The following is a 12,735-nucleotide window of genomic DNA, read 5'->3' as shown; positions in this document are numbered from 1 at the left end:
CATCTTTTACATCACTGCCAGCTCTTTATCATGAGATAATGATCATGATATTGTAAATTTTTACTTACTTGGAATATTTCATTCCATTATAATTATGATTTTTTTTTTCAAATTGTTACAACTTTGGTGAGAAGCCTTCTAGCTGGTGCCTGTATCCTGTTGCTATGACATGATGACCCCATTACACTTAGCTTTTTGGCACTAAAGGATATCCTAGGCTCATTTTATATAATTCCTGCCCCAGGCTTGTAATTGGCTATTTTGCAAAGACCTTTACATTTTTGGTATTAAGAGATCAAAATCAAGATTAAAGAATGCTGTAATTCCAGAAGTAACATTGCTTCTAGAACACTTCATTGGCTACTTAGAAAAAAATTAAAAGTCATGATCTTATGTAAATGTTTTCTTACTCTGAAAATCCTGGTTTCTAACATTATTAACATAAGTACTTATTTGCTTAACCCCACAATATAAAGCGACTTAGTGTAATACCAAGTAGTTTAATTACCATCACTCTTTTCACAGCTGCATGATTTTCCATAGTATGGCTGTATAGGAACTGATTTAACTGTATATTCGTATTGATGGTCACTTAGGTTGTTTGCATTTTTTGTCATATACAATGCTGAATGAGTAATTATTTAGAAAAAGTACATGAGATGTAGGTTTTCTTAATAATCGCTCGTCTGAAAATGCCCTTTTGTTTGTCTTCACACTTGACCAAGTGTTTGAGTACAGAATTTTTTTAGTTGACGTAAGATTTACACAAAATAAAATGTATAGACCTTAAATGTACAGTTTGAGTTTTGATAACTTTATATACCAATATAAACCATACCTCATTTTAAGATATCACATATTTTCATCACTTCCCGTAAGGACAACTACTGTTGTTATTACTCCACTATAAATTTATGTAAATGGAATCTTTTGAGTCTTTTTCATTCAGTATAATGTTTGAGATTCATATATATGTGTGTATATATCAGTAGTTCATTATTACTGAGCAGTATTCAGTTATATGTCTATATTATAATTTGATTATCCTTTCACCGTTGATGGACATTTGAGTTGTTTTCAGTTTTGGGCAATTTAAAAAGACAATTTATATAAGTGACTTTGTGGACATACATTTTTATATTTCTGGGGTAAATACTCAAGGGTAGATTTGCTGAGTTAGGGGGTAATTACTATCTTAGTTATGTTAATCATTTCTTTGCTTTCCTTTTGTCTTTCTGTAAAAATTTATTTAATTTTGACTGTTTTGCCTTTTGTGTTAGTAGGAATTGTGTTTATGTATTCTTCTGTGGCTTGCCTTTTTTGCCTTCACCTTGTTAGAGATTCTAATATTTGAATACTTATTTTTTCCCATTAGATCTACACTGTCTTTTTATCTTAATTTATATTGTCCCATACTTTTTTATTTGTAGTTTTTGTTTATGATTTTCATGTTCTCTTTAATTCTTTAAGCATGAGAAGCATTTTTTGTGAGATTGTTTCTGTTGTAATTTTTTTTTTTAATGATTTATGTGTAGTCATTATGCTGTGTGTATGTTTTAAGCTTGTGCGTCACGTCATATGCTCTCTGTTGACTTGCTTTTTATTCATTTACTGTGTGGATGGGTTCTTAGGCACTTCTGTTGGTTTCCTCTTAGAGACTCGTTTTAAAGGTTAAGTATGGATGGGGTGAGGGAGAAGCAGGCTGTGGCATACCTGTTGGCTGTGGCAGTTAAGATTGGTGATTTTAGCTCTGGTTTTTGTAATTACAAATCTTTTTCTTTGGGGCATTCAAACATTTGCCTTAAATTTTGGTTGAGCATAAGTTTGATTTCTGAAAGAAAGATAGACCAGAGGCTGCTATCCTTTTTCCTTATGCTTCTGTCTCCAGCAGCTGTTTCTTTCCACCAGCTCCTAGCCAGAGGATGGTCAAAACAGATTGAATTTAAGGGCCGTAACTAGGAAATTATTGATCTATTTGGGGCTGTGGTGGGGGTGTATGTGTAAATTTGTACGCTGGGCCTTTGTGGGTCTTTATTCCAGCCTGCTTCCTTAGTTGTTCTTGTCTCCCTTCTCTTTACGTTAGCATCTGATAAATCTCTTATCCTTACAACCCCTCCCTATGAGTCCTGTCCTAGCCCCCTCAATGCTCTATACCTGTGTAAACATACAGCATTTTTGAAATTGTGGGGTAGTAACTCTGGATTCCTGAAGTTTTTCCCTGCTCTAGATGGCAGTTTTTTCAAAGTTTATAGTATGCAGTTAGTTAGGCCACCCTTAGTTTAAATACTCCAGGATAGTCTTATTCCTGTGTTATGGTTTGTAATTCTGCTTTGCACACTAACATCCTCAAAATGATCACAGTTCTGTATCTTTAAGCCATTTCATAAAATGTTTAATTATGAAAACATGTCTTTCTATGCTGGTAAGTAGTATCCTGTGTTTCTTTAAGGTAAATGGTTATTTTAAGATATGAAAAACTTTTTTCCCTGAGATCTAAAATGGGGATGGGTTTTATGCTACTAGCATCAGTAGTGATGTATGGCACTGAATTGGAGGAGATTGAATAGTCAGGTGTTTTATACCTGCTGACTCTGGCGTAGCTATTTTTAAAAATTATTTTGTAATTCTCCTTGACAGTTTTTAAGCCCATTTTGGAAATCTTTTATTCCTTTTTTAGATAATCTGCAGTTACATACTATTTTTTTAGAGAGTAAGATTGGCTTTGTTGATTTCAAAGCCTTAGGGAAAATCCTAAATTGTATGTATTTATATCCTTTTCTTAACCTGGTCTCCAATGCTATGTTTTGTAGGACTTTCAGAAAAATGGGCGGGGTTGTGCTTCTCTTGTTGCTCCTCCAGAGAGCTAGACTGTTCAGTTTGTTACCGTTTCTATTATTTGATCACCTGTATCTCCCCCTCACTTGCTCATCCTCACTCTCGTGGATTTCAGATATAGAGATCTCACTCCTTTTGAGTTTAGAGTAATGCCCTGCCTCTTAAATTTCAAGATAGCCCATCTGATGTTATGAAAAACGAAGAAGGCTGGCTGCTGAGGCAGAAATCATGATCCTGGAATGGCCCCAGGTCCGGTGCCCAGTTTTCAGGTTTCTTTTTTTGCTATTATTATTTTTTTAAGTTTATTGGGGTAACATTGGTTAATACAATTATATAATTTTCAGGTGTACATTATCATTTGACATCTTTATATTCTATTGTGTGTTTACCACTCAAAGTCCAGTTTTCTACAGCTACCATATATTTGATCCCCTTTATCCACTTCACCCTCCCCCTACTCACCTATATTTGACCCCTTTTACCCCGTCTACCTGCATCCTCTTTCCCCACCCCACTACTAACCACTACTCTATAGTCCTCTGGTAACCACTGGTCTATAGTCCATGTCCATGAGTCTCTGTTCGTTTGTCCTGCTAATTTGTTGCTTTTAGGTTTATATCCCACATTTAAGTGATATGTGATTTTCAACATTTTCTGGCTTATTTCACATTATTATCTCGAGGTCCATCCATGTTGTCGCAAATGGCAGTATTTCATCTTTTATGGCTGAGTAATATTCCATTATATATATGTACCACAGCTTCTTTAGCCAATCATCTATCATAGGGCACTTCAGCTCCTTCCATGTCCTGGCCACCGTGAATAATGCTGCTATGAACATTTGTGTGCAAATATCTTTTCTGATATGAGTTTTCAAGTCTTTGGGGTAAATACCCAGTAGAGGGATTGCTGGATCATATGGTAGATCAATTCTTAGTTTTTTGAGGACCCTCCATACTGTTTTCCACAGTGACTGTACCAATTCGCAGTCCCACCAGCAATGTTTGAGGGTTCCTATTTCTCCACATCCTCTCCAGCATTTGTTATTACTTGTCCTATTGATAATAGCTATTCTAACAGGTATGAGATGGTATCTCATTGTGGTTTCGATTTGCATTTCCCTAATAGCTAGTGATATTGAGCTTCTTTTCAAATATTTGTTGGCCATTTGTATGTCCTCTACAGAGAAGTGTCTTTTCAGATCCTCTGCTCATTTTTTGGTTGGATCATTTGTTTTTTTGTTGTTAGTGAGTTGTATGAGTTCTTTGTATATTTTGTATATTAGGCCCTTATTGGAGGCATTGCTTGCAGATATATTTTCCCATTCGAATGATTGTCTCTTTACTTTATTGATGATTTCTTTTACTGAACAGAAGCTTTTTAGATTTAATGTAATCCCATTCATTTATTTTAGCTTTTACTTCCTTTGTTTTTGAGGTCAAATTCATAAAATCCTCTTTAAGTCCAAGGTCCTTGAGTTTAGTTCCGATGTTTTCTGCTATATATTTTATTGTTTCAGGTCTTTTATTCAGGTCCTTATCCATTTTGAGTTAATTTTGATGTGTGCTGATAGACAAGAGCCTAGTTTCATTCTTTTGCAGGTGGCTTTCCAGTTTTCCTCACACCATTTATTGAAAAGGCTTTCCTTTCTCCACTGTATGTTTTTGGCTTTTTGTCAAAAATTATTTTCCCATATAAATATGGGTTTACTTCTGGTTTCTCGATTCTGTTCCACTGGTCCATGTGTCTGTTTTTCTGCCAATACCATGGAGTTTTGATTACTGTCGCTTTGTAGTATAATTTGAAGTCAGGCAGTGTGATGCCTCCAGCCTCATTCTTTTTTCTCAGGATAGCTTTGGCAATTCAGTGTCTTTTGTGTTTCTTTAAAAAAAAAAAATGCTGATGGGATTTTCATGGGGATTGCATTAAATGTGTATAATGCTTTAGGCAATATGGCCATTTTACCTATGTTGGTTCTTCCAATTCAAGAACACGGAATATCTACATTTCTTTATGTCTTCTTCGATTTCTTTTAATATAGAGTCTTATAGTTTTCAAGATATATATAGATCCTTCGTTTTTTTATTAAATTTATTCCTAGGCATTTTATTCTTTTTGTTGCAATTGCAAAAGGAATTATTTTTTCCACTTCTTTTTCTGACACTTCATTATTAGAGTATAGGAAAGCTGTGGATTTTTGAACATTGATTTTGTATCCAGAGACTTTACTGCATTTTCTCATCGTTTCTAGTAGTGTTCTTGTGGAATTTTTAGGGTTTTCTATATAGAGAATCACGTCATCCACAAATACTGACGTTTTGTCTTCTTCATTTCCTGTTTGGATGCCTTTTATATCTTTCTCTTGTCTGATTACACTCACAAGACTCACCAGTGTTATGTTAAGAGTGGCAATAATGGACAGCCTTGCCTTGTTCCTGATCTTAGAGGGAAGGTTTTTAGTTTTTCACCATTAAGTGTAATGTTGGCTGAGGGTTTGTCATAGATGGCCTTTATATTGTTAAGGTACTTTCCTTGTGTACCGATTTTGTTAAGTATTTTGATCATAAATGGATGCTGTATCTTTTTGAAGGCCTTTTCTGCATCTATAGATATGATCATATGATTCTTATTTTTTAATTTGTTTATGTGATTTATCACATTAAGTGATTTGCATATGTTGAACCATCCCTGTGCCCCTGAGATGAAGCCCACTTGATCGTGGTGCCTAATCTTTTTAATATGTTACTGTATTCAGTTCGCTAGTATCTTATTTAGGAATTTTGCATCTGTGGTCATGAGAGATATTGATCTGTAGTTTTCTTTTTTTGTTATCTTTACCCTGTTTTAGTATCACGGTAATATTGGCCTCATAAAATGAGTTGGGAAGCATTGCCTGCTCTTCAGTTTTTTGGAAGAGTTTGAGGAGAATAGGTATTAAATCTCCTTTGAAAGTTTGGTAGAATTCACTGGTGAAGCAATCCGGTCCTGGACTTCTTTACTTTTTGGTAGGTTCTTGGGTGATTGTTTCAATTTCTATACTGCTGATCAGTCTATTTAGATTTTCCAGTTCTTGATTCAGTCTAGGAAGGTTGTATCTTTCTAAGTACTAGTCCACTTCTTCTAGGTTATTAAATTTGATGTTATATACTTTTTCATAGTGTTCTTGTATGATTCTTTGTATTTCTGCAGTGTCTGTCATAATTTCCTCTCTTTCATCCCTAATTTTGTTTATTTATGTCCTTTCTCTTTTTTCTTTAGTGAGTCTAGCCAGGGGTTTGTCAATTTTATTAACCTTCTCAAAGAACCAGCTTTTTCTTGCATGTATTTTTTTCTTTTCTTTTTTTTTTTTTTGTTTTCAATTTCATTTATCTCTGCTCTCATTTTGATTATTTCTTTCCTTCTGCTAACTCTAGGCTTCATTTGTCCTTTTCTAGTTTTTAAAGATGAAGTTAAGTTGTTTATTTGGGTTCATTCTTATTTTTGGAGCTAGGCCTGTAATGATATGAACTTTCCTCTTATGGCTGCTTTTGCCATGTCACAAAAGTTTTGATATGTTGTGCTATTATTATTTGTTTTTATGTATTTCTTGATCTCTCTTCTTAATAGTTTAAATATTTGATTCCATTCCTTTCTGACTCGTAACATTTGTGCTGAGAAGTCCTAGGATAATCTAATGGGTTTACCTTTATATGTTACCATTTTTTTCTCCCTGGCTGCTTTGAGAATTCTGTCTTTGTTGCTGATTTTTGATAACTTTAATACAAAAATCTTGGTGAAGGCCTTTTTGGGTTGAGGTGATTGGGTGTTCTGTTGACTTCTTGAATTCCAAGGTCCAGCTCATTCCTTAGATTTGGGAAATTCTCATCGATTATTTGTCTGAAAATGCTTTCTAGTCCCTGCTCCTTTTCTTTGCCTTCAGTAGTTCCCATTATTCTTATGTTTTCTCTTCTCGTGGTGGTAGCAAGTTCTTGAATTTCTCTTTCATTATTTTTCATTCTTTGGTTTCTCTCTTCTTCATTCTGATTTATTTCTAGATTTCTGTCTTTGGTATCACTGATCCTTTCCTTCATCTGGTCGACTCTATTTCCCAAGTTTGCTATTTAATTTTCAACTCTTGCAGTGCATTTTTTATCTCCATAAGATCTATTCAATTCTTTTTGGGTTTTAGTCTCCTTGGTTTGCTCATCTAGTTGTTTTTTTAATTCCTGAAATTGTTGATGACTCATTTCGGAACTCATTGTTTTTCAGAAGTACCATCCTTAAAGTCTCTGTCATTTAAGTCGCATATTTCTATGTCTGTAAGCTTATTTTCTGGAGATTTTTCTTTTTCTTTCTGAGATGCCTTGTCACCTTGGAGTTTAATGGACTGTTTCTCTGCCTAGGCATTAATGGAAGTGTATTCTGTTTTTCCTGAAAGGTTTATTATATAAAGGTCTCTCTTTAGCCTGTTGCAAAGGAGGTGCTTTTCTTTTGGTTTCCAGTAGGTGGCGTTTAAGCCTCTTGGATCCCTGCTTATATAAAGCCTTAAAATGCCCTTAAAAAGTTTTTTCTTGTAGATGTTTAATCACACTCGCTACCCTCAGTTTAGTCCCTGTCAGTGTCAGCAACAGTCTCTGCAGCATTTGCTCAGATTCTCCTAGGGTTCCATGGTGATTGGTCCTGTAGTGAATGGGGAGAGGGGCCCTCTGGCTTGGAAGTTGGGGGCTGCAGCTTAGCCTTGGTTTTGCAACTGGGGCTGGTAAAAATCAACTGTTATTTCTCTGTGATCGTGTCCCACTTCTCTGTCTTCTGCCCTGACGACTGGGCCCTTCCGCCCAGCATGGGAGGCTCACAGCAGTTCCAGGCATGGCTGGCTGTTCAGGGAAGTTCCCACACCTTCACCCCTCTCCCCGCTCTTGGAGGAAGCTCCAGAGGCTGTGAGAGGCTATGAGAGGCAGCTTCTTTATTTCTCCCAGTCCACCGCCTGACACCCAGGGTTCTGACCTGTGGTAGCTCTTATGCACAGATCCCACACTCAGATGTGCTGGTGTGCAGTTTGGGTGTTTTTATTGAGTTTTAGATGATCAGCTTATTGTTGTTTTGAGGGGAGAGAGCTGGGGAGAGATCTGGGGACGTCTCTCACTCCACCATGTTTCCCCAAAAGTCTCCCATTTTTCAGATTTCTTAGTTCAATATCACTTTCATCGATTCTCTGAGGTGTGATCAAACTCTGGATATTGAGTCACACTAACTAAGCTCACTTGAGATTAGTAAATCAGACTCCTGAACTTTCACTAAGAAGTCAGAGGGATAAATAATTAATTGGGCCGAAATATTAATGTCAGTTGGACAGAGCAATTTCTTACCATAATTAAATTCTATTTGGAAAAGCCAATGAAGATCAGGTGGTTGTTTTTTAAGTAGAATCTGGTCAAAATAATGGCAATTTGGCAACCTTAAGGGATACTTTCAAAGTTTGGTAAGCTTACACAGCATTTTATGTTCTCTAGGTTATTACCAGTATATTCACATCACTCAGAAAGAGCACTTGCTTCACCAGGTTGTCCTCTAGACAGTTCCTGACTTTATAGCTCTCTGTGTTAGGCATTTTTGTATCTGCCAGTTAACTTCAGTTGTTATATTTCTAGTCTGAAGAAATTAACATATAAGAGGGCAGTTTTTAAATCAATAATATTTAACAAAACAAATAATCGTGCTATTTCTTGTGCAGATGATTACTCTTACCATTAATATTCTTTTTCAAGCAGCTTTATAGGATGACTTACCTTCTGTGTTTTGACTACATGGTCAAAGTTCATTTCTGTGTGTGAAAAATAGCTCTGCTTTCCATCAGTAGGGAGGTAGCGTAGCCTAAAGAAAGTAATTTTAACCTTTTTCCAATTTTTTTATTGTGTGAAAATATACATAACAAAATTTACCATCTTAACAATTTTCAAATGTAGCATTTAGTGTTATTAAGTACATTTATAATGTGGTGCAACCATCACCACTGTTCGTCTCCATAACTTTTCTTGTAAAAGTGAAACTCTGTCCCCATTCAACAATAAAGTCCCATTCCCCCACCTCGGCCCCTGGCGACTTACATTCTACTTTCTCTCTCTATGGTCTTAACTATCCCGAATACCTCATAGAAGGAATCATACAGTATTTGTCTTTTTGCAGTTGGCTTATTCACTTAAAAAATAGCTTCAACTTTTAATTAGACACATTCAGAGTCTGATTCTGACTTCCCAGCCTTGTAAGACTGGTTAAATTGCTTAAACTGTTTTGGAATTCAGGTTCTTTTGATATAAGGCAGTTAATTCCAGCTCTGCATGAAGAACTAGCAAAAGATTAAATCTAGAGAGATTCAAAGGAAACCCAAGAGAAAAGGTAACTGGAAAGCCAAGTGCAATAAGTGTTTCTAGGAGGTAGTGATCATCTCATCAAGTATTGATCACAGGACAAGTAAAAAGGGGATCTGAGAAATGACCCTTGGATATAACACTGTGAGGTTGCTGGTTTTCTTCTTGACAGTTTTTGGTGGAATGTTAAAGCACATACTGATTAGAATGGGTTTAACTGGAATAGAGGAATAGGAAATGGCATACAGAACTCTTGAGGATTTTTGCTTGTAGAGAATGAGAGAAAAAAAAGTGTGGTAACTGGAGGCGGGATAGAGTCAACGCTTTTTTTAAATAGAGGAAATAATACCATGTGTCTGTATACCAAAGGTAAAGCTCCAGTATGGAGGGAAAATTTGATGTTGGAGAGAATTGCCAAGTAACATCCTTGAATAGAGAAGGTAAAGAGGTGGGATTAAGTGCCCAAGAGGACAGGCACTTTGTCCCTAGTAAAAGAACATAGATGGCCATAGGTCAGAGTTCATAGAAAGAAAGGCCTTTTCTGGTTTTCTGTTTTGATGAGAAAATGGAATGGAGGGAAGGTGGAGGAGTAGGGTTAGAGATTTGAAGAGAGAGGTCTTGTAGGAGAAGGGATTAAGAATTTACAGTATAATTTCTGATCAACAGAAAGAGTCCATTTGAGGTAAGGGATTGCTGACTGGCTCACTTTAAATTCACATGGTGGTTTTTCTCCAGCTATTTTTAGCTGCGTAGGTGTTCAGAGTAGGCGAACAGTTGGTTAGAGTGGGTTATGGTTTATACAAATGAATAAGGTAAAGTGAAACTGGGACAAGAAGTTTGGGGAAATGTGTAACAGTGAAATTTCATTCCATCTAAACATTTCAGAATGTGTCTATAACAGATAAGGATTAAAAAATATATATCAGCTTATATTTAGATTTTCACATTTTGTCTTATCCTCTGAAATGTTTTTTACACTTGATTTGTTCAATCCTCTATTTCTCCAAGGAGCTACTGGCTCTTTTTAGTTGGATACGGTATTTAGAGATCATACTATGTGTGTCTACTTTTAAAAAGATGTTGTTATTTTCAGTTATTTTAGTCTTCATAATATTGATTGGTTTCTTTTCTTAATTCAACAGGCATGCCCAAAGAAAAATACGAGCCCCCTGACCCTCGGAGGATGTACACAATTATGTCCTCTGAGGAAGCAGCAAATGGAAAGAAATCACATTGGGCAGAGCTTGAAATAAGTGGTAAGACATGCAAGCATAAATGTATGGTTTGGAAATTAAGATATGGTAGAAAATCAAGTTTGCTAATGCCAATACACAAAAGAAGCAATGTTGTATTTTACCAATGCTAATTTATCTTGGAAACAGGAAGGTCCAGTGGAAAGAATGTGGTTTGAGTCTAAGTTCAAAACCTGTTCCTTGCTTATTTGCAGTATCAGTGTCCTATTTTTAAAATCAGGATAATAATATTAAGGACAAAATGAAAATAACATTCGTGAAGTGCCTCGTGTGCAAAGGTTTGTTCTAGTACTTAATTCTCTGATAAAGTAGGATTGAGCTTTTGTTTTAACAAATTACAGATTTACAGTGGGATGGGACATTCTTATTCTAGTATAAGTTCTGGGATTGATTTGTTTCTCCTTACTTTCGTCATTTGCTTTTTTCAGCCTGAGTCTCTGAGAACAGCCTTATTTAGAAACACAAAATCTGACGAGTTTGGATCAGATCTTAAAGTTCCCTCTACCTTTAATGCAGTCTAGTCATTTTCCAAGAAATATGAGTCGCTGCATCCACAGAGGATATCACCAGCATCCCTGATAGTGGGCATTGTAGCCTTTTCTTAATCTTTCAAAGATAGTAAAGGGACATTGTTACTTCTGAAGGCCACCAGTGATAAAATGGTTTTGTGTTAATGTTGGCATAATATGCCTCCCCATACTTTCCTGAAATAATACAGAGTAAGTTTTCTTTTTTCTGCCCTTGATTTATTTTTAATGTAATGCAGCAAACATACTGAGCATGTGCTATGTGTAAAACATTTTGCCAGGCGCTATACTAGGCATATGGAAGAGACAAATGGAAAAACACAGTTCCTATCCTTTTGGAGCTTATGGCATATTAGGGAGCGAGAATAAGGGAGTAACTGGTATAAATAACTAGTAGACAGAATATAACTGCCAGGTCTAGGTAGAAAAGTGCTGTACAAGAAGCAAAAAGGAAATGGCAATAATAATATTGCTCTCTTGTCAGCTCCAAATTTCTGGGTAACCTAATGAGTGAGTAAACATAAACTCCTTCTGCAGCTGTAGTAGAGGTCATACCCACACGGGTCTCTTCTGTTTTTTTTTTCCTCGATTTTTAGAATGCCAGCCTTAATTAAGCTGAGTTCAATTTTATAAAGCGGGTGTGGCGGAGAGTGAAATTTCTCTCTTCTTTCCCTTCTCCTGTCAAATTTGACTTTCTGGGTCAGAGGATCCAAAAAAGAAATGTACTTTTTACCAGTTACCTTTAAAGCACAGGCAGTTACTGTTCCCACTTTGCCCTTTTAATTTCTTCAGGACTGTTATTTAACTGCATTTTCTCTTTTTTCAGCATGGATTAGCAGTTTTTGAATTGTAAGTTCTTTGCTTGTAGATAAGTTTTCCCTTTCTTAAAACATCGGGATAAGCTAGAAAATACATCAGTGAGATTTTGAGTCACCATTCTCTGCTTGCTCTGCTTGGGATGCTGTTTGTATATAAGATGGGAAGGAAGAGGGGAGGGTCTTCTAAAGTAACATTCTGTGCAGATAGTCTTTACCATGCATGATGGAGGATAAGCTGTTGGTTGACTAGGTCTCTGGAACAGGACCTCATAGTTAACAAAGCCACTATCAGGGAGGTTTTATTGTCTTAGTCCTTAATATATAAGCTCCTATGTGTAGAAATTGTCAAGGTTAAACTCATTTCATGCTAAGACATTCATTTCATGTATATGCTGTAGCATCAGTTCCTTAAGATCCTGTGATAACAAAATTTTAGGGGTCTGAGATCATTGATCCTGGACCCACAGTTCTCTCATATGTTCCTCTGGGTCCAGGGGATGGATGGTCAGTTCCTTGTGTCACTTGGAGATAACCAGATAACCAGATATGCCAAGTGACTATTAATCATCTACTTTTAAGAAAGCTTTTTAATTGTGAAATGAAACACAGAAAACCACAAAGACAAATATATTAATGAACTATTATAAGGTCAAAAGCCTATAACCACTTACTCAAGTCAAGAATTAGAAGTTTTTCACTTAACTCAGAATCCCCTCCATAAGCCGCAGCGAGTCAGAACACCCTTCTTGCTACCACAGGTAACCATTATCCTGACTTTTATAGTAATCACTTCCTTTGTTTTCTTAGTCTTAACACTAAATTATGTATTCTTGTGCATTATGGTTTAGTCTCCCCCTCTTATTTTTCATTTCTTTTTTCATTAGGTGAGCTGCATCTATAAAGATACACTTTCCCTCATGTACTAATTGATTATCCAATGTACAGTTTAGAGAGGAAA

At 36.0% G+C, this 12,735-nt stretch overlaps 1 protein-coding gene across 4 annotated transcripts in view; it reads left to right on the top strand.

Moving 5' to 3' along the window:
* CNOT6 (CCR4-NOT transcription complex subunit 6) overlaps positions 1-12,735 on the top strand; it is a 68,395-nt gene that overhangs the window by 13,972 nt on the left and 41,688 nt on the right. For 2 of the 4 annotated variants that reach the window (XM_016147766.2, XM_016147764.2), the window contains exon 2: positions 10,322-10,435. In XM_016147766.2, the coding sequence (XP_016003252.1) occupies positions 10,324-10,435 (112 nt within the window). In that variant the 5' untranslated portion in view covers positions 10,322-10,323. Of the gene's footprint in view, positions 1-1,475; positions 3,085-10,321; positions 10,436-12,735 lie in introns of those variants that run through there. The other 2 variants (XM_016147765.2, XM_016147763.2) reach the window with 2 other exon arrangements.

This window comes from Rousettus aegyptiacus, unplaced genomic scaffold, assembly GCF_014176215.1.
Source record: "Rousettus aegyptiacus isolate mRouAeg1 unplaced genomic scaffold, mRouAeg1.p scaffold_m13_p_7, whole genome shotgun sequence".
NCBI classification, from domain to species: domain Eukaryota; kingdom Metazoa; phylum Chordata; class Mammalia; order Chiroptera; family Pteropodidae; genus Rousettus; species Rousettus aegyptiacus.
The sequence above is the reverse complement of the archived record's forward strand: the minus strand, read 5'-3'. Positions and strand labels throughout refer to the sequence as shown.